The 27731-nt window shown below is 47.6% G+C and overlaps 1 protein-coding gene across 1 annotated transcript in view; it reads left to right on the plus strand.

Moving 5' to 3' along the window:
* The window catches only part of Plxna2 (plexin A2), a 218193-nt gene that overhangs the window by 133096 nt on the left and 57366 nt on the right, over positions 1 to 27731 (plus strand). Inside the window, exons 5-11 of the mRNA XM_070041595.1 lie at positions 8338 to 8438; positions 11534 to 11657; positions 13334 to 13487; positions 14074 to 14170; positions 16633 to 16747; positions 24498 to 24698; positions 25986 to 26082. Coding sequence (XP_069897696.1) covers positions 8338 to 8438; positions 11534 to 11657; positions 13334 to 13487; positions 14074 to 14170; positions 16633 to 16747; positions 24498 to 24698; positions 25986 to 26082 — 889 coding nt within the window. The remainder of the gene's footprint in view (positions 1 to 8337; positions 8439 to 11533; positions 11658 to 13333; positions 13488 to 14073; positions 14171 to 16632; positions 16748 to 24497; positions 24699 to 25985; positions 26083 to 27731) is intronic.

The raw sequence follows: 27731 nt of genomic DNA on the forward strand, positions 1-27731 counted from the left end.
GGACCTGCAGTGTTGTCTCTGCTTTGAGGATAAGAAAAAGAAGGTTTAGAGTGGTAACAAAAGTGACTGGAGCCACCCTCACCAGGGCTAGCCAGACAAGAAAACTCTGCTATTTCCACTAGCCAAGATGTGTGAACCTAGGCCTCAGATGTGCCACAGGAGGCTCCTACAGAAGACATGATGTCTTCACAGTATCTTCTGTTAGTGTTCAGGTCCTAGCCAGCTTAAAACACAACCTGGCAGTGACTCCTCCATCCATCCTCTTGCTGTCTGGGTCCTGAGGGACCGGCTGAGACACTGTGAGAAGGAACGAAAGGAGAATAGGTGAGCTAGGAGACATGCAGTGGTCTGGCACATGAGCACTGTGGTCCTTTCCACCAACCTGACAGACACGGATATTAGGGAAAGGAAGGATGACTCTGGCAGCCAGCCCTGAAGGCTGCCTCAGGAAAAGGGGGAAAGAGGGGCCTTCTCTTTCATCAATCCTCAATTCTGCACTCACTGCCTCTCTGTGAGGGTAGACAGACCTGTACTCAACCCCTGGTATTGCTACCTACAAGGTATATGACCTTGGGCAGTTCACTGTAACCTGAGTCTTGATGATGTGATGGGTAAACCTGAGACTATGGGTCTTTCCCCTGCGATGTGGGCAGAAGGATTAAATGAGATGATACATGTCAAGTGCCAGGCATGCAGTAGCTTCTGGGTACCACAAGCCTGGTCAACTATCAGGTTTGGAACAGGGAGATGCCATCCAGCAGCCATGAGCGGGAGTCCCCAGGATCCCTCTTTGCTCCCAGGACACCCTCACCGCTGCCTCCACAGCCGTTCCTTCTCAGCAGAGTGATTTTGAGGAAGGTCCTGCTTCAGGCATCTGAGATCCAGTCAGTTCTTTTCCCCTTGAAGGACAAGAGAGCCACATGGATATTTTTTCCAGGGAGAATATCCAGATCTGGGGACAAGGTAGTCTTTCCCCAGAATGTCCCTTTGGATTCCAATCCTGAGAGAAGCAGGCTTAGGGCTAGGTTAGAACTCTCCAAGCATTACACTATATTTCCTTTCTTGTGAATATCCTGAACCTTGAACACCATCCATGTAAAAGAAGACCAGAGCCCTGAGCTCCCAGACAGAACTTCCCTAGGCTTCTCCATGCAGATTGTACCATTGCCAAGAGTGGACAAGACTCAAGATAAACCTGAGAAAGAGAAGAAGAAAACAGACACCCATGTAGCCCCTCTGCTATTGGCCACTAGGTACAGAGAACTTCAGGGTATAGAAAGGCAGAGCCTCACTTGTAGGTTGCACTTAATCTCAGGAACCCCTCTCTGGTCAGATGCATCCCAGCCTTTCTTTCCTGGAACTGACCCTTGAGCCAACTCCACACCCCTTACCCTAGAGGAAGGGCCCTTACAGTGGGGCCTCGAGCAAACACCCCATCATAAGCAACCGAAGACTCTTTCCAATTGGCCACTGGATACTCTCTGTGAGTCCAGAGCTAACACAGCCCTTTGAGGCCTTAATTTCCTGATGGATCAAATAGAAATCATAATACATAACAATACCTGTCCTCTCTTCCTCTCTGGGGAGTTGTGCAGATCAAATGAGATAACTTGTGTGAAAGCATTTTGAAAATGCTAAAACACTCTGCCAGTATTACAGTGATTGTGTTATTGATCTCCGTCCATACAATAACAATCCTGGCAAAGCCACTGTCCACTCTGCCCTCAACCCTGTATGTCAGTGAGTATCAGGTCATTTCTCAGACACAGTTGGGGTTGGGGAAGAGAGGAGAGAATGCGCCCGGAATGCTACCAACTTGTACGCGTGAGGGGACAGGCTATCAGGGGGGATTTCCAGGAGGAAGCACAACATAAAAGGAGAAAGGCCCAGAGAGCCTGTTCCATCATCTCAGCTGCTGCAGGCTTTGCCCCTGGCTCAGGGGACCAGGAGGCTGTTGATCAAGCCAAGTGCATGCTCCCAACCAGGCTGTCTGTGCCACCTCCCATCCCAGCACCTGGCTTCCCGCCACTGAGGAGGCCTCTGTTCCTTCCCTGGTGTCCGAAGCAGGGCATGCATGTGGGGACAGGTGGACCATCTGGCAGGGGGAGGGCGGATTCCGGGGAAGCAGTGGATTAAATGCTCAATGTCTGAGGGGCCATGCTGCCCGGAGAACAGCTTTCCCTCGTCCCTTCCTCCCGCTCTGTCTCCCGCATGCATGGTTGCAATGGAATCCTGCAGGCCTCTTGAATGCTCAGTGGCTCACGCCAGAGCCCCTGCAGCGAGCTGCCACTCTCGGTCCCTGAGCCAAGACTGTTGTCTTGATTTTACCTCCATTATGGCGCCTGTCCTGCTGTAATGAGATTATCTGTTTCCTTGGTTTTGTTCTCAACCGAACCATGGGCTCCGTGATGGCAGAGAATACCACCCCCGTGTTTAACAGAGGGCTTGGCACGACTTCTTAAGCGCTCGGTGAATGAATGCCGGAGAACCGAATGGGACTCAGGCACAACCCATTATCAGAATCCTGTGTGGCTGTCTGCTGTCAAGTTGGGTCTGATCTCTAGAAGATTCTTCCAGTATTCAGAACTATATAGCTCCTTCCAGGTGCTCACATAGGGTGGCAGAGACTTAATATCGATCTCTGTCCCTGAGCTCGCTCCGTCTAGGAGTCTTGTTCTTATGTCTGCTATCTGGAGCTTTTGGTTCTGAAGAGTGAATCATTTGCACCTGACGGCAGTGACAATCCAGGGCCTTTGTCCAACATAAGGATGCCAGCACCTGCCAGGGCCTCAGAGGCCTTCCTGGCCTCACCTGCATGTTCCAAACCATAATAATCTGACAGTGCCCCTGGATGCATTGGGCCTCACCCGCCATGGGCTGCTTGGAGTGCTGAATGGAGAGAATGAGGAGGCAGCGCTTCCCACGTAGATCCAGCCGGCTGAGTCAGGCCCAGAAAGGCACCAGGGATGCGGGGCCCTGGGGCCAGAGAAGCCAAGAGCACAGTGTGAGTCACCTTTAATTAAGAGTATTTCTTAAGTAAATGACTTAATAGGACAGTTATATTCATTAGAGGCATAATTACAAGACATAAGCTCAAGCAGAAAAGAATGTGGAGTGCGAGGGTGGAGCCCAGTCTAAGACTGCACTGTGGGTCGTGGGCAGGCAGCAGGAGGGGGACAGGACAGGGCCGCCCTCCTTCTAGGCCTCTCATTGCTACACTTCTCAGCCAACCCAGCCACCCCCAGATCCTAGCACCCAGCGTAGAGGGGCCCAAGGGAGACTCAAGCACCATCAAAATGCAATAATGATAAGCAAACACTAATTAAAGCATCATGGAGTATTCCATTCAACTCTGAATCAGCCCTGACAAAAGTGCCACCCACCTGCCCTGCCTGCCGGGCATGGTGGACACTCCAGGAAAAAGCACCCTTCTTCCTGAGCTTCTGAGACACTGGGTCCTGCCCTGTCTTCAGCCAGCGCCCAAACACCACCAGGAACTGCCCACGGGGCTGTCTCCCACTCCACAGACTTTAACTTGGTTCTTTTGAGAACTCTAGAGACTAAGGAGATATAGGGGGACTAGAACACACAAGTGGTCCCCAGCTTTCTGTTGCTTGCCCCCTATCCATATCTTTAAATCACTCTAATTCCTGTTATAACCCAGAAGCAAAATTTGATTTTGTTTCTTCCTGTCCCCAGGACATGATATCCTATACCATATATATATATACTTGGTCCTAGAGACTCAAGTCATCCATATCAACTTGAGCATGCTCACACTTTGGTATACTTCAGAATCAACTGCGGAGATGCTAAACCCATTTCTTAGGTCACCTAGCAATGCTATTTGAATCACCCTAGATTTTGTTGTCTAGTAAGCTTACAAGTGATGTCAGTGGTTCGGGTTTGTGACCCATTGCTTTTGTGTGGCCGTGAGCTGTCTGTTCATAGAAGACTTCCTTTGGGCCACAGAGTGACCGGGTAGAGACTTCATATATTCCAGCTCTATGATCTTCTCCATCCTTCCCAAGTGAACCCAAGTTTACCTTTCCAGACTTATCTCCTTGCCCTCACACAGGCTTCTGGGTCTTTATATTCTTCTTATCGCCATTGTCATCGTCATTATCTTTAAATAGTTATATGAAGAAGTTTCAATTCAACATGTCACTTTTTGAGTACAATGCATCTCAATCAATGTCACACCTCAGCTATCATTTTCCCTTCATATCTCCCTGTCCTTACCCATGACCTCAAGTTACCTGGTTCCACTTTGATGTCCTCCACCACGTGATAACACGATGTTCTTCAGCTTCTCCCACAGGCTTCTGAAGAGACTCTGGTCTGCTGGGTGAGCCTGTGTGGTTCTTTCCTTCTAGAATCTGTGTAAATGGTATTCATCCTGGAAGGCCTGGCCCCCTCAGAGCCTCGTTTGACTTCTTCCATAGCAGCACAGTCAGGTAGAAATAAAGCAACGCCAGCCACAGACATGGCCCCAGGTGTACTTTCTACTTTCCAACAGCTACTTTTAAAAAATTCAGAAGAAACAGATTTAACTTTGTGTGTGTGTGTGTGTGTGTGTGTGTGTGTGTGTATGTGTGTGTGTGCACGTGCGCACGTGCGCGTGTGTGCGCATGTGTATTCTTTCAACATGTCAATAATGAATTATTCATGATAATGTATTTCCTTTTTCCATTTTTCCCAATCTAGGTATATTGTGGTATACTCACAACATATTCCCATTCAGATCCACCACTCTCTAGTGTACTCTTGCCACAAACTTGGGTAGGGGCGGGCATCGTCAAAGCTGATAGGATAGACATCAGAGTGCCTATCTGCTCTGCTCTGAATTCCGTCAGCCCTCTTCCATTGCCTCTCCTAGAACACACATAACCACTTCCTTGTTTTTATTGCTTATCTGTTGGCGGCTTGACTGTGGTTGTTTTTTGGTGTGTGTGTTTTTTTGTTTTGTTTTGTTTTTTAATGTCCTCCTGAAGTTCCTAGCACTGGCCTGTGTGGAAGACATGATCAAAGAGCACAGGCTGATGGATGACCGTGAAAACACATGCACATGGGGACAGAGAAGTCCCCTGGGAGCATCTGACTTCAAGGGTCGCCTCCCAGTCCATCACTATGACACTCTTTCCTCCAATCTGTGCACGGCTATTCGACCTCAGAGGGGAGAATAATTCAAGTTTTAGAACCCTCCCCCCACCCCTTATAAGTTTCCTGTTTCACTTTACTCTTCAACTCAGTGCATAGGGGGGAAAAAAATCCCACCAGGAGGGCCCAGGAAACAGGAAAAATAGTTGTGCTGTTGGTTTCATGTTTGGAGAAGAACAGGGTTTCACTATCTCCGTGGCACTTGGCGTGAAAGTGGCCTTTGTCACTAGAGACACTGCTCCCATTCAGGGGCCCTTTTCCCAGCTGCTGAGAGCCGGGCTGTGTTTTGACAGACGGGCCGAATGCAATGCAGACAGTTGTTTTAATTTCCAGCCAGATGCACACATCACTCACAGGGAGCCCGAAATCCAAGAAAAGGAGCCGGGCACCGGTCTGCTGCTCTCAGGCTTTGCAGGGTGGGCTGGAGGGGGCCAGCGGAAGTCCACCAGGCTGTAGGGCCTGAGAGTCCAAGTCCTCAGGCTCAGGATTGGCACCCTAGGAGGTTGACAGTAGTCACCTGTGAGAAAGACCCTTCTGTGAGCATCGCAGGTCATGAGGCAAGGTTAGAGGGGTTGCTCTTCAAGGCCCTGTGAAGTCAGTTGGCTGCGCTCTTGGCTGGCTGTTCTCTTTCAACTGTTGATCTGTCAGGAATCACAAATAGAATAGTCTCAGGAAGGAGTTAGGTAAACTGTGGGAAACAGAACCCTGGAATATCAGCCTTGGAAGGGACTATGTCAGCCTTCCTCAAAGCATGGACGGACATCCGTTTCACAGCCTCCAAGACAAGTGCCTGGTGACCGTGTAGGCATCCCAGAGATTGGATGGGTGTTTGGGAAGCAAGTTGATTATGGGATTGCCAAGTCCTGACTTTGTTATGCTGAGCTTCTTGAAACTTTTAAAACTATTAGTCTTATTGCAACCACATCGTAGCCCCCCCTCCAATGTTGGCAAAGAGCCTTCACGGCCACCTCCAGACTCCCTGCTCCATCAGCTAGCTGTACCCTAAGTACCTCATCTAGACCCCTACTTCATCCTGCCTCCCCTTTGGTCAGGACCTTGGGCTGAATACTATCCCAGGAAGGCCAGCTGCAGGGACTTGAGATTGGAATTCTCCAATATGGGTGGCTTCGCTCCATCCTGACACTAAATATCTGAGTTGCCCATGATCAAATGAGTTCCTTTAGAACTTGAGTCAGTCAGATCATACTATACTTACAGCTGACTCAAACCCTCAAGTGTGCTCTGCTTGAAGTATTCTAAACCAACTTATCCCCAACCTACATTTGCTGTCTCCAAGCTGCAAGCTCTCATACCTATTTTTCCAGTGCTTCATAATTTTATTAGTGAAGGACGGCTGTAGATATGTAAGGCTGGTCATCTCATCCATTTATAGAAAAGCCTCATAACATGGAATGTTGTGTTACAGTGTACTAAGGATGGGTAAGATGCCCAATAGAGAAAAGGCTTGTCTCTCTCTCTTCTTTGTCCAGTGTGCACCCTATGTTCAAGTTAGACTAAACTTGTCTGTGATCATTCCTGCCCATTATAATCCTTCAACTTGGAAGTCCTTCCAGGTCTCTACATCTGGTACATTCTTCTCCTTTAGGACTGACCTTTATTCCTCGGTCCCTTCTTCCATACAGCTTGTCTAGATGCTCCTCTCTGAGCTCCCAAGACCCCTGCAGTGCTCACACAAATCCCATGTCACAACACTGAGCAACTCTGTGATATCTCACATTCCCGGTCCTGAGGGGGGCAGAATCCCCCTGCTATAGATTCTCTATTGCTCAGCATTAGAGCCTCCACAGCGCTGGCATCTGATACATCTTTGCTCACTGTCCAGTGTTTAAGATCCATCCTAATCATCACTTGGTCACTGGTGGTTCCCGCCTATATTCCTGGCTACTCAAGAAGCTGAGATCTGAGGATCTCAATTCAAAACAAGTCTAGGCAGACAGCTTCATGAACCTCTTATCTCCAATTAACCAGTAAAGAGCCAGAAGTCCAGGTGTGGCTCAAATGGTAAAGTGCCAGCAGCCTTGAGCACAAAAAGCTAAGCAAGAATATGAGGCCCTGAGTTCGTGCTCTGCCCCAGGACCAACATACATATACAGAAATGCATCCGTCCTGAACGTCTGGAGAGGATGCTGTGAACATGTCCCTATCACATCTTAGTCTCTCTGCCCCAGGCAGAAGGCCATATTGCTGGACCACAGTTTACATTTTCTCCAGAGCTCACACTCCAGTCAGAGAGGGACCTCTAGGCTCTAGCAAACGAGAACTCATTTCCAGCGCAGCAAATGTGTGTTGCAGCCTGCCAGCCTTTGCCTCAGCCAGTGACAGACACCTAAGATGTATCTAATAGAGAATTTTGGTTCTTCTGACTCCCCTATTTCCTGACCTTTATTGCTGCACCTGCTGGGTAGATGGGGGATAGTGATATCCCAACAGGTCCCTGAGGGCTCTACCAGAAAGCCAGGAGGAGTTTTCAAGAACTGCACTCTCTTGGAGAGGAGAGCAGATAAAGGGCTCAATCTGCAAACTCTCACCTTCCAGGCGAGACAGCATCAGACCAGCAGCTCTCCTCTGTGGAGGTCCCCATTGAGCGAGACTTTTCAAAAGGATGGGAGATTTACTAGAGACACTGAATGCAGACATCAGAGAATGGGATAATTGGATCCAGGTGGTATATTTGGTTGGCTCTAAAGAGCCGGTGCCATACTATGAATATTATTGGATGGGAAAAGTTTCTCCTTCTCTTTTCTCCCCCCGCCCGCCACATTTTTTTTCAATGCAAGCTGTCTCAGCCTAAGCCCAGCTGAAAGCTCTTCAGAGATGAGTTTGTACCACTCAATAGCCTTTCAGCAGAGTTAACCATTTTCAACACTTGCCTCTAGCTTGCCCCATTCTTGGGAGGATGTGAACAGCAGGCAGCAATAGATCGAAGGATTTGCTTCGGACAAAGGCAAGAAGTATTGAAGGCTCAGAAACACATTTGTTGACCTCTCTTGACTTAAAACCAACATAAGGGTAAAAACACTGAGATGACTGACCAGTCCTCAGAGTCTCCTCCATGGGGAAGGCGACAGCTCAGAGTGCACAGAGAGGGGAGAATCCACACACACGGCTGAGAGTTGTCACGACATAACCCTTCCACTCTTTTCCACTCTCCGCTAGGTCACCAGAGTCCCTGTGGAGTCATGTGAACAGTATACAACTTGTGGGGAATGCCTGAGTTCGGGGGACCCTCACTGTGGCTGGTGCGCCCTGCACAATATGTAAGTGTGGAATGTTCTAGAAGCAAGGCTGTTATGCTGGGAGCTTTTCTAGGGGTGGCGGGATAGGATAGCAGTTTGCAGAAAGAGAGGAGAATTGCCCTGCACACAAGTGTTTGAAGGCCGGAAGAGGTGGGGGACCATGGGACCCTTCTTTCTACATGGCCTCTCTCTTTCCTTCTCAGCTGTGTCGAAGTGGTATGGCTGTATCTTCATGCCATTGGGAAAAGAAAAACTCATCAGAGTAGCTGTAGAATTTCTAAATTTCCCCTAAGACTGTCCTCATGTAGCCTTACCTAGAATACACAGCCAAGGGCATACTTAGGGTGTACTCTGGAGTCAGGAGGTTTGCACTTGATCTAGGGGAGGTGTGACCCTGGGCGGGTCCTCTGACAATTCCAGGCTCCCATCTATCCTTCGCTAAATAGGGAAAAATGCGCAGTTCCCAGGTGAATTGTGAGGACTAAATAGAATAATAAGTGCTTTGGAAATAAGGAAGCTGGGAAGAGTCTACACAAATCAAAATAATTATTATGAACTCTGAGCCCTTGGGAGGCCCCTTCTGGCCTCATTATTTCATGATTTCAAGAAACCCATCTCACTCCCACTGGCCTGGTATCCCTATTCAGATACCTTCCCAGCCATTGAATACCAGCTGAATAGAAATGCAAAGATCACACTTAAACTTCCTAATTTGAAGAGCCCCCAGAGAGGGAGAAGGGGTGAAAACCAAAATGCGGGAGGCTGGCTAGGAATTCTGTTGCCCAATGGAGTTGGAAACTCCATGGCTCGGTGCCAGCCAGCAAACCATCTCCATGAAATGTGCTGGCTTTGGGGTGGAGGCGGAGGCAGAGGGCCAGAGTTCAGGGTCCTGCACAATAGCTCTTGGCTTCCAGCCTCTGCAGCAGGTGTTGGGAAGCCTCTGGAGGGAGGGAGGAAGAGAGGGAGCCAGGCGCCTCACAGATGCAAAATCCGGACTGGATTTGAGCCCACAAATCCACTGTTCCCTGCGTGGGTGTTGAAGGTAAGATTCCCAGAAAGTTTTACAGATATACTGTCAGCAAAACCCAGACAATAAAGTTGCCGTGTATGTCAGCTGGGTAGTTAAGATGTCCGGGTCACCCATCTGTACCCCAGGAATAAGCCCAGAAAGTCAACTTGGCTCCATTCAGTGAGACTGACCTACCAGCTCTGTGGTGGGGAGAATTTCTTTCTCTGAGGAACCTGACATCCACTTCCAGATCCAGGCAAAGGCCCTGGGCTGCACCCCACTCTCACTGTTCAATGCCCCCGTCCAGCTGTGGCTCTTACATCCTCCTCTCCCTGCTCTATCTCCCAGGGCCACTGCCCATGGTACTTCTTACTCCTCACACACACAGCAAAATGACAAATCAGGGAGGATCATTTATTTAATAGCAAGAACATCTGCTTCCCCATCTTGTACTAGTACCCATGGCCAATCAATAATGCCAAGTCTCCCAGCGGCCCTGGGGCCCCTCCCTTATCTTCCTGATCTGTGGTTTCTAGCATGACTGAGCCCAGATTACTTCTGTCCTCTGAACTCCTTTACGTGTCATCAGAAACTCTTCTAGACTTACCCAGGCACACCTTTCCCACTGCTCCATCTGCTAAGAGCACATGGAGCTAAGAGTTGTGCTGTCTCTGCTCAAAGCGGGTATCTACCTAGTCATCCTCATCTTCACCTAGACCTTCCTGTACTCCTCACGCAACCACTATCACCAGCCTGCGCTGGCAATGAGGAGGTGAGCAACCCCAGATCCCAGCCTCCCCCCACTCCTGCCTTCTCATTCCCAGCCAGCCTCCTCAATGGAGACAAGAGGACAGAGGGAGATTACTAAAGAGTCACCGGGTCCTGCGGGATTGAAACCTTCCTGTCTCTTCTGTATGCTTTGCTCTTGCAAGTGTGTTATTGTCTCCCAGGCTATTTATCTCTGTTAGGGCTGTTGCCATAAATAGTATGATAAAAAAAAAAAAAAGAGCCATTTCAGGGAGTCAATGAGATAAAGGCTCCAGTCAAGAGCTCACTTTAGAGCTATCTTAAGGATTCACTTAAACCTCAATAATTCTTTTCTTTGACAGCATTCATATTTAGATCCATTATGTACCTGCACAAAAAGCAGGGGGAGGAGCCCACGGGGGAGCTTGAGTGGGAATCGCGGCTTGATTATGGAGTCTGGTCGTGTCCCTGTGGCTGTTTGGTTTAGAGCTGTACCAGCCCCGTGGCATGTTCCTGTAGGACTGGACAGGTGGTAACTCCAAGCCATGAGGACATCACCTGGGCATCATTGTACCCACCAGCCACCATGGGCAGAGGAGGCTGGAGCGTGGAGAGGGAAAAGGCCACATAAGCCTTCTGACAGAGGCAACCCTGACCACAGCTCCTTGTCTGTCTTCAGGACCCAAATACTTAATACATACCATGTGACAGGTAGAATAGCTCAATGGCTAAAACATGGCCAGTAATGCACAGAGCCATTAATCTGCCAACAAGGTCCAAGTTGGGTGGCCTCACACAGCTAAGACCCTCTCGTGTTTGCTAACTTCTTCAGGAAGAGAATAACGTTAATCATCGTCATGATTAATACTAGAATTGCCAGGGCTACCATACATGTACCTAGTACTCTAAGCACTAACCTCAATCCTTACAGTGGCCTTTTGAAGTGAAGTTTTATTATCATCCTCTCCCCTTTACAGAGGAGGGAACTGAGAACAGAGAGATTAAGTACCTTGCCCAGTGGGACAAGGCTAGAAGGAAATAGGCCTGGGGTGAAGACCTAGCACACTTGTTCCAGAGCTTGTATTCTTAGCCACTTGCTGTACAGCTTTTCAAGCCCTCTCAGCTTTTCTGACGTGCAGTCCCCTGGAGTGCGCTCTTTATGTCTAAACTGCTTCTCTTCTGCTGGGAATCAGTGCTCCTTCCTTAGACTGTCCCTAGCTGCATGCAGTGCAGATCATTTAGGGGTTCCCAATCATTGTGGAGAAGGGTAAAAAAATCACCATGAGAAGATAAACCAGACCTCAGGGCAGCAAACACTTCTTAGCAGGCCTGACCTCTTGTGAATCTGTATCCATGACAGGTGCTCCCGCAGGGACAAATGCCAAAGGGCCTGGGAACCAAATCGATTTGCTGCCAGCATCAGCCAATGCCTGAGCGTCGAGGTGCAACCTGGCAGTATCTCGGTGTCAGAGCACAGCCAGTTGGTAAGTAGGGAGGAGCACGGAATTTACACCTGTGCAGGTAGGCTCCCTGAATGTTTGCACAATATGTGTACATTGATCAGACTTTTAACGTTCTGAGGAAACTTTCTAGAAAACTTAGGACAACTCCTGCTGTAGGGTATAGTCATTTCCCACACTGCTTGTAAATTTAGTACCTATTGATCTGTTTGTAAATCTAAATTTTGCATTGAGTAACAAACCTCTACAACACTGTGTTACCCAATACCAAATAACACATTCTTTAGTCTATGCCATATTTACAATCTTCGATTTGCTGAGCTCTCTTGAGAAATCTGCAAGTTGCTTTTGTGTGTTTAGGAGTGTGTGTGTGTGTGTGTGTGTATGTGTGTGTGTATGTGTGTGTGTGTGTGTGTGTGTGTGTGTGTGTGTGTGTGTGTGTGTGTAAAGAGGGATAATCCAAAGTCAATGTATTACAGAAAATAAAGTAGCCTTTAACCACCTTCCAAAGAACAAACCAAAATATTTCATGTCCTCAGGCCCTAACTGTTATTTCATTCTGAAGGTTTTATGAGCATTCACGAATGTTAATTAGTTAGTGATTGGGGTTTGTACAACCCCACCAGGAAGTGTGGGTGCCAAAGCAGGAAAGGTTGAATCTAAGTCTCTCAGGCCCATGGAAAGGAACCTAGGACCGAAACTCAGGGACAAACAAATGCATGGGAAGCTGAGTGACATGGCGAAGAGAAAACCACTGCCACATGCTGATAGGAAGACAAAAGGAATCCAACCTTCTTGTGGTCCTCCACTTGGAGGCCACAGGGATATTTTCACCATGAGCCCTTGGGCACAACTCAGGGCCAAAGAGAGCCAGTCACATTTCTTACTGGTTCAAATCCCACCTAGACACTGCATTGTGGCCATAGCATATGAGCTCCTCAAAAAGTGCCTTGAATTCAGAGCAGCATTTTGCTATTAGGTATTTTCTCAGTTAACAAAATTTTCTGAATATCTATTATATTTTTACCGACTAAAAAAGAAAGTCTTCCGAACTGGTGAGGCTGAAAAGTCATTGGACATCAGTCATTGGTGGTCACTTTTCTGATCCTGTGAGCTTTTTGTGAACCACACTCCCCCTCCATCCCAATTCCAGGATTGCCACTGGAAAGTAGAGATCCCAGAAAGAACAGAGAAGCAGAGACTCCAGAAAACCCACAGCCTAAGTGTCCAACAAGTAAAGGATAGAATTCATGTCTTCCACCAGTCTAGCAAGCTCCTGGCCAAGCTCCAGTCTGGTGAAGCTCACTCTCCCCGGACCCCAAGCTTAGACCTGTTCATGAAGACATCAGCTCATGACTCACTTTCAAGTGCCTATGGTGCCTTGTAATTAATTTCCATGTCAAAAAAAAAATGTGAGCAAGGTCTGAGATCGATTTTGGTACCTTTTCCTCTAAAGGCCCTAACCCCTAGAACTCTTTGGTACTGGACAAAATTGAAACATTAATAAGAATATGAATAAACACCTTGACCTTGTGCACCACTGAGAAATTTATGACTCTGCTCAGTGACAGAGTTGGAAGATCACCTAGACCAATGTCCTTTTTTAATTGATGAGGTCAGGGGAAATTAGTGAGCAATAGGTCCTGGCTGGAAGCCTGGCCTAATGCCTGTATCTCCTGAGCAATTTGCTTCTCCCACAGCTCAGCCTGGTTGTGAGCGATGCTCCTGATTTGTCTGCGGGCATCTCTTGTGCCTTTGGGAACCTGACAGAAGTAGAGGGAAAAGTATCTGGAAGCCAGGTCCTTTGTGTGTCGCCTGGGCCCAGAGACGTCCCTACCATCCCTCTGGACCAAGGTAAGAAATGTCCGCTGGGGAAAGCACATGCTAGGGGCAGCTGTGCTGTGGTGAAGACAAGGTTCACAAATAGCAGATCTAGAAGTTGCTTGACCAAGCCTTCAGATGTGAGATGCTAATGTTGGCCTGTACAACTTGCTTGAGTTTGACAGCACACGGTCCTGCCCCAAAGTGGAATTCAGGAAGCAAAGAAAGACTGGCTCCCATATCAGTTAAGGTAGCTTAAGGGTGCATTGCCCAAACACTGCCTGTTCCTTCTAATAACAGAAGTGGCTCTACTCCATGGTTTGGGAAGGGCTCATTCCATAGAAGCAGGAGCTTAAGGGGTTCTAGCCTAGTACTTCAGGCATTGCTTTAGTAACTGAATATTGGAAGGGCTCCATGGAATCTGTTACTGCTTCACTGGGGCTGGGTCTAAGGAGCTGGCTGGTAATCCATCAAAGGGATTCTCTTGAAACAAGAGGGAATGAGAGGACTCCATCTAACCAAGAGATCCCTGAATGGCTTAATGATTTGCTCTGTCTCTCAAGTTGCCCATTTGGCCCCCAGGTTTTTTACTCCACTCCATTCCTTTTATTTTCCACAGACTGGTTTGGCCTAGAGCTGCAGCTGAGGTCCAAAGAAACAGGGAAGATATTTGTCAGTACTGAGTTCAAGTTTTATAACTGCAGTGCCCACCAACTGTAAGTACTTCTGGAGAAAAGCCTTGTCTGGGTCCAGATGTGGTCACAAGGCTTCTTCTCTCCCTTGGCTCTTACCTTGTAGATCTAACAACTGTGTAGAAAACCAGAAGGATTATACAGGCAGAATGAGAGGTCAAAAGTGGAGGAGAAATCTACACTGGCTGGTTCTGATCCTGTCTGGTAAAGAGAAACGGGACCACAGAAGCTGGGTACTCTGTACCCAGATGGGCCTCTGTAACAGGGCCATATCAGAGCCATAGGCTAAATAAAGCAAGGGTATTCAGTAAGGGGAGAGGTCAAACAACAGCTCTGTGCAGAGAGAGGCAGAATTGGAAATTATCTAAAGACCCATTCTCCCATTGCCTGGGCTTAGGACTGGCAGATCTACTGAATAGCAGCACTCCACAGGTATTGAGTCTGTGGAGTCCAAGCTACGGACACAATAGGCTCAACAGCTTACAGCTAAGCCCTAAGGGGATCTTTAGCTATGAAAGGAGACAAGTAAGCCAGTCCTCCTTCTTTCTCCACCTCTGTGATCCTGATTTCCGTGATTAGAATAATCTAGTTCTACATTTCTGCTGTAGTCAAGAAAAGGGGATATTCCTGACTGAGTCCCTCTGGGACAACTCAATGGAATATTCTGAGAATGATAGAACAAGAGGTTTAAAAATAATGGCTGGTAGTAACCAGAGCAGGGCAGACAGAGACTATAGCTGAGTTGGACAAAAGTGCCCACTAGCCACTGCATTCCAACTCTGCTTTGGGAAATGCAAGCTTCTTTGAAAAAGAGCCTTTCAACTTCCGTCACAAACTAACGTGGTAGTAACAGAATCCATTGTTATCTCCATGGTAATCCAGTGATGTAACCATTTTCAATGATGGATTGCTATGGCAACGAAGATGTTGTCACAGGCAGCAAGTTTTAGTGGGGGGGGGGGGGAGGGGGCGGGGAACAGGTCTCCTTGACAGCAAAGATTCCATCTTATTGCTAAGTAGTATCGATCTTACCCTTCTCTGCTCCTGTCATTCATAGTTAAAAGTCACAGCATCAAGTCCAGTTACCTCTTTATTATGGCAAACTGAGGTCCAAAGAATATAAGTGTTACAAAGGCAGTTACACACACACACACACACACACATACACACACACACACACACACACACACACACACACACACACACACACACACAGGTACCCTCCAGGGAAAGAACCAGGTTTAGAGCCTCAAATGATGGTGTTGTCCTTTGATTCCTGACTGTTATCATTGTTTGAACCATGAGATATCCAAAGCTAACCAATCAGAGAATATATGCACTAACATTGGGCTGATCTCAGAAACTACATAACTTACATAACTTTGGACATAATTGGGCCTGGGAAAGATGGACTAATGCACCAAATCCACCTTTGCTTTCTTGGCAATGACCCCTGGAATGAGCTCCAGATTCCCAGAGGTAATTGGAACCCCACCAGGTGGCGCCAGACTGCAAACCTGGTCTTGTATCAGTCTATTCAGGAAACACTAGAGTAGGGGTACAAAAGACACACCTTCTTCCCTCCAAAAACAATTTCTTTTTCATTACACTGGTCTGATCACAGACAAGGAGCCAAAATAATACACACTGCCTCCAAGGGGGAGCGGGGTTAAAAAAAAAACAAAAAGAAAGAAATGCTCACCCTGGCAAGAAAGGTGTGAGCCATATACATGGCTCCATGCCCGGGCTACCAGAGTCGTGGGACCAAATTTCTATTTAATACTGTTAACTCCCCCAAGCCCCAAACAGATGCTATGAACTGATTGCTAACACTCCAATGTTATTCAAGAGGTTGAAATAACAGGTGATTTAAGCTCGTGAAAATAATACTCACATTTACCATACTTTTCAAAACCATTTCTAGACATTATCTTATTTGACACCAAACAGCCCTGTGGAGTAGACAGGAATGCTTGATTCCAGACAGATGAAGAAACTTTGGTTCGGAGAGTGAAGTGACTTCTTCAGCCTGACCCAATGTCAGCAGCAGCAGAAGCAAGACTAGAATCAGATCTGCCCAATTTCTGCCTCTGTGCTCTCTGCGCTACTCTGTCTTCTGAGCAGTAATGGGCTGGTAGCTGTTTAATTACCAATGATAAGAAGGAAGGAACGCGATTCTTGACCCATTTCTGTGGTTGAAATACTCCCACCGTGGCCAGTTCCAATCTCAAGGAGAGTTGTCTGGAAAGAAAACCCAACTCCAGCAAACTATTGCTTTTTAAGTGACATTATTCCCACCCTGATCCCAATTTATCACCACTTTTCTGATCCCATGAATGTGTTGGAGAGAGAATCCACGGTTCTCAAGGCTAGGCGATGCTCCAACAATCTACCCTCCACAAGACCAAGCCTAGCAAAACAGACTTCCAGACTTGATCGTGACACACAGTTGCCTAGTCTTCCCTCTTACTGTCCCTTCTATGCAGGTGCCTGTCCTGTGTCAACAGCGCCTTCCGCTGCCATTGGTGCAAGTATCGCAATCTCTGCACCCACGACCCTACCACCTGCTCCTTCCAAGAGGGCCGCATCAACATTTCCGAGGTAAGAAAGTACACCAGGGCATAGAGCAACTCTGAGGACCCTTCCTCTTCGGATGTTCAGTTCAATGACTCGATCACTGCTCTCGTGCTGTTTGTCCTGATCATCTAAGAACCTGTACCTACAAAAAAGCTTAGAGGTAACTGAGGTTGAGACTAAAAGCTTAGAGGAACCATACCCAACCACACAGACACTGTGGTTAGAATTGCTCAGAGAATGGCCTCCAGTCTTTGAGTCTCTATCCCTTTGCTTGGCTACTATAGACTCAGTCTAATTTAACTGACCCTTCAGTCAACCACTCTTTCATGCTGATTTCTCTTCTAGCTCTAAAATTCTGGAAGTCTTTCACTCTGATGTGTCACTGGGTGGGTGGTCTTGTAGAAAGAAAGAGAAAGCCAGAGAAACTCAGCTAGTGGGAAGGACCAGGCATTGCTGAATGTCCAGTTTGATTATCTACTCCCAGCCCCATTGCTAAAGCCTGATCTGCCTTTGTGAAATATTCCACTGTTTATCCATTCAATGAATATTCCATTCAATGGATTATTCATTGATGTGGACTTTTTTTTTTCATGTTCCTGGTATGCCTCCATTCAGTGAAGCCTGCCATGTCAGTTTCTGTCTCCCGGGTCTGGTGCTTTTCATGCATGGCTAGTGGGGTTTGAACAACTCAAGAGACCCAATGTATTCATACAAATGCACATATGCATATGTATCCATTTCCCTTTTGTTCTATCTTTTGGAAAACTTGCAAATACTAATAAATATTACTGCAGGGTTTCATCCACTACTACTGGCTTTTCTACATACATCTCCCTCTTGCAATAGACTTAAAGCTACTTGAAGGCAAGAATCATGTCGTAGCTTACATCCTTAGTACCTTTTCAGTGAATGTCTGTAAACTACATGTTTGAAAAAAAATGGATGGGCTGTAATCTCTGCACCTGAGTGCTAAAGATGAGAAATAGTGTCTGTTTGTCTGAGATTTCAAAGAACAGACCTCTTGTGTCTTCTAACCTTGATGGCCATAGAGATGGTTTCCATGGCTGTAGACCTTGACAGGGTTGGCCTTGGGTTCTTGTGAAACAATGTGTATCATCCTATGCCATCAGAAAAGTAGAATTTGTCTGTCTTGAGTTGGAGGGACGTTGAGATGGTGCTCATAGGTGGCATTTAAGGCAGACCCCTGCCTCCCCCCAGGTACCTCTGAATGGTGGAACCAGGCACCTAACATCCCAGGAATGGTCCACAGCGATTTTCCTCTAACAAAAGACTTTTTCTTTGCAGCTAACTTGCAAAGCACTACACTGGCCTTAGTGAACACTAGAAATTAACTCCAGTCTTTGAATTCTGCAAAGGTACAAAACCAGTCTTCTCACTGAGAAAAGTGCTCCTGGGCTGAAGGTGTAGGTTCACCCAGTCTGGGAGTCAATTAGAAGACTGGCTAAATGGGAGAGCAGACAACAAGAGGGCCCAGCCAGAGTGAAGGCTGGGCAGTAGAAGATTATGTACAATGGTCTCAGAAATTGACCTTCGTGTTGTCCATTTGAAACTGCTAAATTCCTTAATCCAAAACATAGAGGAGGACCTAAACCCAGAAACGTAGTCCCCCAGTTCATATGGGGACTAGGAGCTGCTGCCCTCACTTTGTGCTGGGACCACCCCACAGGCAGAAAGAAACCCAACGCCAAGCCTGAGCATGACCTGCAGCTGGATCGAGGGCAAGCAGAGTGTCACAAGGAGCAAGACAAATAAACTCTGCTGGGGTGTGCACAGAGGCCCGAGGGCTGGGCCCCGAAAGACTAATTGGAAGCAGGCCCAGCCTCCTGCCTTTAGGAGCCACCACAACTCAGCTTTTTCTTGGCCACCTAGGAGAGATTCGGACATTCCAGAGAGCAGAGAGCAGGCTGAATAGTAGCTGTTGGCTGCCTGATACTCAGGATTAAATTAATAGCAAAAGAGCCCCAGGGGACAAAGCTGGAGACTTCTCATGACCTTTCAGTCTCATTTTCTATCCTTTCTATCCTTTCTATCCTTAGGGTTGGAGAACCGGGGTTCCCCCGTCTCCCTCACTTCCCCATCTCCCCGAGTGGGGTTGGATGACTGCCATGTTAGTCATGTGCACATGACCCTCTTACTACCTAGGTACTAGCTTTCTGGGCAGCTAAGAGGGAAACCCAGACTCCATCTAGCGCTTGACTTTGTTCAGGAGAGGAAATAGGGTGCCAGTTTCCAACAGGGTTGACTACAGTAGCTTTCAGCCACCCTCAGTCACACATCCTTTCCCAGCAAATAGCTCCCAGGCCAGGTTCTTTTCTTTCCAACATTCTGCTTTTGGGGGAAGGGGGACGGGGGTGGAGGAAACCTCGTTCCTGAAAACTCTAGAAATAGCAAAAATGCATGTTCCTAGCTTGAGTAAGGTTTTCCTCCCTCTCTCAGGAGTCCTATCTGATTTCTCCACGCCGTTTTAGGAACTGGAAAGCTTTAGCTGTCTCTTTGGAGCTCCTTAAATATCTTTTTCACACTTCCAGTAAGACCTTCTCCCGACTTTCTATTTTTAAAAAAAAATTATGACTAACTACTTCCTAGAAGCAATAGGTAACTGGTTAGCTCCACTGATGACTAGAGCAATATTTGTGTATCACACACTTGTAAGTTTTTCACCTGTGGCAGATTCTCCATGTGCTGCTCACCCAGGAAGACACCCTCAGCATTGCCTGCAAACTTGTTAGAAACTCAAATCCTTGGGTCCCATCCCAGATGAGCCCGAAGATTGAGAACCACTGACATATGGCATTTCAGTTGATTCTCAAAACAGCCTCGCAGATTCACATAATTCATATCTGACATCTGTAGTCACCAAGATGCCAACAGTTGCTTTATGTGTTTGGGTTTTTTTTTTGTTTTGGGGGGGGGGGTTGGTGGAGAGGGGGGGCTTACCCAAGGCCACAAAGAACTCAGGCATCAAAAACAAAAAAAGCTGATGAGTTTGCTTTTGACAGAAAAATCAGGGCCTGTGAATATGGGAATATGGCAGTCCCAAATGGCGTGGCCACATTTGGCAGGTGTGACTTCCATCTGGCCCCTTGCTGTTGGTCGTGAGGGCTCAGGGTGTGGCTGGAACAGCACAGACCCATCTCCACAGATGGAGAGACTTCCCATGGAAAATGGGTCAGCAGTGTCATTTCCAGAGAAAAACGACAGCAGCATATGAGGTGCATCTGCCCACATCCGTCCCCAGGACTGCTGTGCCGATTCTACACCGAGGCCAGACAACCAAGAACAGCTGTGCCACACAGAATGCAGTTCAGAAATTAGCATATTAGTCGTTGATGTCCACTGAGGGCTTATTATACATGCCTCTCTCTCTTTCTCTCCCCCCCCCCAATATGCAGTAATAATACTAAATACACTTGTTAATCCAACTTGTTACCTCCTATACCACGTTTTTACATCCCCCTGCCAGACTATCTTCTACACAGCCTAACTTTTCATCATTGGTACCATTTTATAGATGAGGAAACTGAATTCCAATGGACCCATCTCTCGAGCATTTAAAGTTGTGAGCCAAACCTCTCTACCACTTAGAGCATAGCAGCTCTATGACAGGGCCCCTGAACCTCTGGCTCCCTGGATGGGATCAGGCTGTGACACAGTGTTAGCGAACGAGTGGGCGCACCAGTATGTACAGCTTTCCGCTATTAAAGCTCATCTCTCTCCATAGCTAAACCAGGCCTAGCGAGATGTAGATACATAAATATCTTCTTTACACCCTGTCCCGGGGGAAAGATAGAACCAAGTAAATCCGATTAGCTTCCCAGGATGCTGGCTGCTTTCTCTCTTTGAAGTCCAGTGGGTGAAGATAATGCCATTTCCACATGGGAGAGTCGTTTCTGAGGACTAACGGGTCCCCAGCAAAGGATGTAGCAGAGCAGAGCCAACCTAAGGAGGCAACGCAGCCCCAGGATGCACCAGGGTCTCTTCCCTCCTCCTCTTCTCCAGCTCTGGGGGCATTCTCAAACAAGACATTTGTTCATCTTGATTTAAACCAAAAAGCCTACGAAGAAGGCAGCCTGGCTTAAGTGGGCCTGCAGACAGAGGAGGGAGAAGACAACTTAAAGGTGTCATTCAGAAAGTCGTGGATAGTTCTGAGACTGTTACTAGCAGTCATAAAATTATTCTGCAAGCCTGATCCAAGTAGATCACACGTGAAACCCTAGCTGCTCAGGAGGCTGAGATGTGAGGATCAAGGTCCGAAGCCAGTTCAGGGCAGGAAAAGTCTATTAGACTCTTATCTCCAATTAACCACCCCAAATCCAGAAGTAGAAATGTGATTCAGGGGGTGGAGGGCCCCAATTGGACAGCATTTACTTAGGACACAACCATTTCTTTCCTGTGCCTTAGAGAAAGGGAAAGAAATCCTGTTCTGCCTTACCTGAGCTCAATGGCCAAATAAACAAAGTCCAAGGCATTCTTTGGGTTACTGTGGCAATCTTGGAGCCTACATAGGCATTTGAGAAAATACTTCTCATTGTCTCTAAATCAAGTTGCCACACTATAGCACCCTATAGGAAACTTTTCTAAAATCCTCTAATTCTATTTTTAAAAAAGAAAGAAAGAAGCAGGTACTCATGCTAGTCCTAGCTGCTTAGGAGGTTAAGATCTGTTTTATCACAGTTCAAATTCAACCACATCAAGAAAGTCCATGAGACTCATCTCCAATTAACTACCAAAAAGCTGGAAGCAGAGCTGTGGCTCAAGTGGTAAAGTGCCAGCCTTGAGCAAAGAAGCTAAGGGACAGTGTTCGGGCCCTGAGTTTAAGCTCCAGTACCAGCACACATGCAAAACAAAATCTCATAAGAGTACTCATAAAATCTATTCAGGCTGTACTGCACTTAGACTGGGCAGAAAGTGTGTGTGTGTGTGTGTGTGTGTGTGTGTGTGTGTGTGTGTGTGTGTGTGTGTACACATGTACATGTGTGAGAATGTGTGTTGTGTATATAATCATCCTTCCATATCCATAATGGCTTGGTTCCAAAGCCCTTAAAACAGTAAAATCTTCCAGATGCTCAAATCTCTTATATAAAATGAGAGCAATATTTGCATAGAACCTACACACATCCTCTCATATATTATTTTTGTCTTTTCTTTTTTGGTACTGGGGATCGAACCCAGGACATTGCACTTGCAAGGCAAGCGCTTTGCCACTGAGCTACACTTCAGCCCTTTCTCATGTATTTTAAATCACCTCTGAATCACCCATAATACCTAATTCAATGTAAATGCTATTTAAATTGTTGTTATGCTTTCTTGTTTAGGGAATAATGGGGATAATGACACGGGGAAAAGTCAGTACATGTTCGGCACAAATATAATCATTTTATTATTTTCTTCAAATAATTTTGGTCCCTGGTTGGTTGAATCCATCATGGATGCATAACCCATGGATACGGAGGGCTAATTGTCCCTTTTTGTCAGCAAAGCTAAAAATATTCTACCATCTTGTTTACTAACCTGAGACATCGTATTTCTAAAAGCACATCTTTAGGATCCTGCTACTGAAATTTGAATTTATTCTCTGAGCTCATTAAGGGATGAGAAACAACAGCTCATCATTTATAATACATTGACTGGCTCAGATTCTGAAAATTTCTCTTCTCTCTCTCTCTCACACACACACACATACACACACACATACACACACACATACACACTATTATACCACAGCAAATATAAAATTCTAATCAATTAGATTCAATATTGATTTTTTTTTTAAAAAAAAAAACCACTAACAGAAAGTAGCGTCTCCTTTTCCATGCAATGCCTGGGTTTCTCTAAAGTGGTGTTCGGGTTGTTTTTTTGTTTTGGGGTTTTTTTTTTTCCTTGGCTATAAATATATGAAAGACTCTGTCAAGAGTGCCCGCGGGGAATGAAAGTAAAAGTGCAGTAAAGAGCAAGTTTATGAGTTGGCAGCTTGAGTGACTGGCTCCTGAACACGGCCCATCTGTTCTGGGGCTGCCTTAGGATCCTGTCCCTCCTCATGGAAGGATCTGCCTGGAGTTCTCATGTGCATCTTGATGACTGACAGGCAAGGGGCGGCTCCCAGTGATCCTAGAGTCCATCCTGGCCTTCCTAGACAGATTTCCATAGGCCATTGCCCCTGGCTCCAGCTCTTTGTAACTTCTCAGGATTCCTAAATAGATGAGATCATGTAGTTCAAGCTGCCGTGACCATCTTCAGCCCCAGGGTTGGGATTTAAACTCCCTCCAAGTCACATGATGATTCCAAAAGGCACAGCTTCACCTCATCGTTCACAAATCTATCAAGCTGGAGCTAAAAATAAATTGGAAGATCCTGTTATTGCTTTATTCTTTATACTGAATCCTCCCACAAACAGTGACCAAATGCTCACTATACCTCAGACACTGAGATGAAGACCAGGTGTATAGGGGGGGGATCTGATGCTTCCTAATCTTCAAGACGTTCACAGCATGATAAAGAAAACAAGTCCACAAGAAGTAGGCAGTTCTGTGGGCTAAACCACATACAAAGGCCCAGAGGTAGATTCAAGAAGAGAGTGGTACTTTGGAACCCTACGTTCGGTACAGAGAGAATCACAAGGTTTAAAAAAAAAAAAAAAAAAAAAAAAAGCCAGGCAGTGACTCTCCAGATACCCAGCAAAGACCTCTATTTCACAAGGCTCCTAACAGAGATTTCTCCTGGCAATCAAGAGGCATCCTTCCTCAACAGAGACCATCCACACCTTGCAGGAAGCCTACCTGTCTCAGCTCTCAGGCAGCAAATGCCAGTAGCACCCTCTCTAGGCCTTGTAGCAACAGGAGACCAAAGCGTCCCTCCAGGAACCAATGTCAAGGAAAAGAGGATGGAGAAACTGAAGCCACCTGCAAGAACTCCTTACTGACCCTGGAGAAGGGAAGTGATTTCACACAGAGATGACTTCCACAGCCTTGCTGCCAGGGGCTACCCAGCTCCGATCTTCCTGGAGGGAAGGCAGAAAGAGGGGCCTGGAGCCCTGTTGGGGGTAGTATTGGATCTCTGGTAGAGAAGCAGCATCTAAGACATAGAACTGAAAAAGAAATCAATTTCTCTTTCTCACTTTCCTCTCTCCGGATCCTTCCCACGGCCCCTCCCTACCATGACTTTCTTGTTTGGGTTTTGTTTTCCAAAGCAACATGGCACTCACGCAGGGCCTGGTAATGGAATGAGATAAAAAGCCAGAGCAAGTATTTAGACCATTGCTGGGAGGGCTTGATCCCCCTTGCTGGAAAGCCCAGCTCAGCTGGAGCTGGGAAGCTGGAGCTGCTGATAACGGCATGCCCCGGGCCTCGGACAGTGCAAGGACCAGAGAGCCGGAGCTGGGAACCCGAGGGAACCAGAGGCGGGGGTGCTGGAGTCAGGGGCAGGGACACGCGGCAACTCTTTCATCTGCTGTCTCGGGAGATAAAATCCACAGCGTGCCATACTGGTGCTTGAAAATTAATTCCTAAATTGTAACACATACACACTAGGTACAGGACCGTCTGTGGAATGAGGTGGGCAGGAGCTAAGAGGGATTTCACTTTCCCTGCTGTCTCAGTGTGTGACCCTAAAATGAGGTAAAGCCTTTTCTTGTGGCTGGCTCTCCTGGGTATGCGAGGGTCTGGCCTGGCGTCCAGCTCCTGCCCCTGCCCTGGCTCAAGTAAGTAAGAAGCTGTGAGCTAAGTCCCGATGGACCCTCTCGGCTTCCTCCCCCCAGGACTGTCCCCAGCTGGTGCCCACGGAGGAGATCCTGATTCCAGTCGGAGAGGTGAAGCCCATCACCCTGAAGGCTCGAAACCTGCCTCAGCCCCAGTCTGGCCAACGTGGCTACGAGTGCGTGCTCAACATCCAGGGGGCCATCCATCGAGTCCCTGCCCTGCGCTTCAACAGCTCTAGCGTCCAGTGCCAGAACAGCTCGGTAAGAGACCTCACGCCAGGGTCCTGTTGGAACTCAGTTTGTTTATACACCTCTGGCCAAACCTCAACCTGACCTGCCAGCTTCTAGAAACTTCCAGGGCCATGGGCTGACCAACCTCACACACCTGAGGGACAAAGTGTATGTGTACCCTGGGCCCTGAGCCAGGAGAGAACCCATTAAGGAGATGAATTCTGAGAGCAGCTCAACAGCAGAAGATTAGTTCTTGGGGTGCTGTCTAAAGTTTAAAGATCATGTCTTTACCTTTAGAGAAACTTGAGTGCAAGTAAGACAATTCCACCCCACACCATGTCCCCCATAAAAGACATGAAGAAACTGCAGGTCTATCCTTACAGAGAGGAAAGGGGAGACAAGGGAAGGGGCGATGAGGTAGGAGGGGAGAAGAAAGAAGGAGGCAGGAGCAGCAAGGGTTAAAGCACTCTCTGAATGGTGGACAGAAAGCACCGAGGTGTTTAATTATAATTCTAGCCCAGAGAGGATCTTTTTATCTGCCAACGACCTGTCTCTGACTGTGGGGGGTCAGCTCGGAGATGGGGGAAACGTGACAAAGGTGTTGAGGGAAGCTAATTCGCCTGGGAGAGATAAAGAGAATCTGGGCCTCTTATCAGGGAGCTGTCAGATTCTGGGGTCACAGGCGCTTGATAGAATTTGTAATCGGTGGAAGGCCGCCAAGCGCCAGGGGAAGGCGGGTTGAGGGGGGGGGGGGGGGAATGGAGCAGAAGAAAGGAGGAAGGCCTCAATACAGCTGGGGGCAAGCGTGCAGCCAGTGGGCCGCCCTCCCGAGCTAAGTGAGCAGGATCAGGACCTGGGCTGGGGGAATCTCCTTCCCAGAGGTGTGGTAGCAGCTCGCCCAACTGGAAGGGCTTCTTCTACAGTGAGTGGAAGCTTACAGTTCCTCTGTGGGATCCACAGGAGAGAAAGTCCAGTGGGTCCCAGCCGGACTTTCATGGTGGGGGGAGGGTGGGAGAGATAAGGAAGACAGTAGTGACATCTCGTAGGAGACAGGATACCAACCAAGATGCAGACAAGAGTATTCAGAGACAGGCAAACTGAAGATGCCCATAGGACAGCAATAGAGGAGACATTGGGAGAAGTAAAAGCTTGGATCCGATCATGGAAAGTACTGGTGTAGGTGGATCTTGGTAGCGTTACTGGTTCTGGAGTCAGGCACAGGGTATCCTCATGCAGAAGTGTGAGGGTCTGCTCTACACCCGGGCTCCCTGGGACAGACAGCCCCCCTACCCACGGGCTGCTCATCTCTCCCTGCAGTACCAGTATGACGGCATGGATATTAGCAATCTGGCTGTGGATTTCGCTGTGGTGTGGAATGGCAATTTCATCATTGACAACCCCCAGGACCTGAAAGGTAAGCAGTTACTTCCGGGTAGAGGTTTGATCTTTTCATGACCCCAGAAAAGACTGGGGCTGGAGCGATCAGAGCCGGCCAGCCGCTGTGCCTTGAATAATACACTCCCTGTGTCAGCGGAACTCTTCACAGGTTCCTAAAGCAACATTTGGAGCCATCAAAGGAGTCCTGTCGGGAGCTCTGTTTTATTACACCCAGAGCATCCGCCGAGCGGCTGCCTGCTCATCCATGCTATTCTTTGGCTCCTGGTGACTTTGAAGTGTCTGTGGAACCTGACCTAGGAGAACAGCAGGCAGGAACGTCCTGCCAGTTTCTCTGGAAATGGAGATATTGTTTTCATGCAGGCTGTCATTCGCCTGTCCTTGGCTTGGTCATGGTCACTGCACAAAGAAAGCCTTTTAGGCTGTGTTCCTGGTCTGGGGGGCTGAGGGGGGGATGGGAGGGGCCAGCTCAACAGCTCAGGCTCACATCTGGAGCAGCTGGAGCTCAGGAAAGGGAGCAGGGCTGGGGCAGGAAGGGGATCTCACGCAGGCAACCTTTATTCACTAGCATATAAACACAGGTTGATTTTGTCCGGTGTGTCAGACCCAGATTCCACCCTACCCTCAAGGGTGATCCAAATGGACTGATGACTTCTAAATTGTTTTCTTAATCGACACAACTCAGAAAAGTACACTGTCATTATTGCCACCTTATAGACCAGGAAGCTAAGACCCCCAAGAGCTTAAGAAATGGGCCACAAGTCAGATAGCAAGCCAGGATTTGAACAAAGATCAAAGCACGGGGCTGATATCAGGTACCAGTGGCCATGCTTGTAATCCTAGCTACTTAGGGAGCAGAGATCTGAAGATTGAGGTTCAAAGCCAGCCTGGGCAGAAAAGCCCATGAGTCTCTTAAATCTAATCAACCAGGAAAAAAAAAAAAAAGCCAGAAGTTGAGATCATTTCAAGTGGTAGTGCATCTGACTTGAGCAAAAAAGCCAAATGAGCCCAAGGCCATGAGTTCAAGCCCAAGTACAAGCATGAAAAAAAAAAAAAATAAAATAAGATAAAAATTGCAGAGCTGGTAATAAGCACAACCACACTATGGGATTTGAACTCCCTCCCACAGAATCCACCCCAAGCCTTCCCCATCCACAAGCCCATGTATCCTGTGAGCCACATATCCCAGTAAGTAGAGTTAGTGGCAGCCTCTGCTTCTACCTATGGAGCACCTCTCCAGGCACCAAAATGGGGAGCAAGGTCACAGCAGGAGCCTGCAAGTGTTTTGGTGTCTCCGGAGCTGCCCACTCTTGTCTTAGACCCTGCCATGAAAACTAAGCTGCTTGAATTAGAAAAGAGGAGCTTGAGCCAGGGAGATTTTCATTTCCTCCTTCTTCCTCATTCTCAAAGGAGATTTTTTTCCCCTCATCACTAGGAGATAGGAGACACAGGGCTTAGATCCCAGAGGTTGCCTTTGCACCTGGAGCCTGGGAACAAACAGCCACACCCCAAGACTGTCTGCACATCTCCTGTGCTCCTTGCTGCTCAGGCCGTGTGACCTTGTCTTCCCACCCACACCCACCCAGAGCCTATGCATCGGGTGAGCATCACTTAGTGCACCCACAGCTTTCAAAGGGCTCACAGCCAGGTGCCAGTGGCTCACATCTG

This window comes from Dipodomys merriami, unplaced genomic scaffold, assembly GCF_024711535.1.
Source record: "Dipodomys merriami isolate MVZ:Mamm:240054 unplaced genomic scaffold, mDipMer1.0.p SCAF_31, whole genome shotgun sequence".
NCBI lineage: Eukaryota > Metazoa > Chordata > Mammalia > Rodentia > Heteromyidae > Dipodomys > Dipodomys merriami.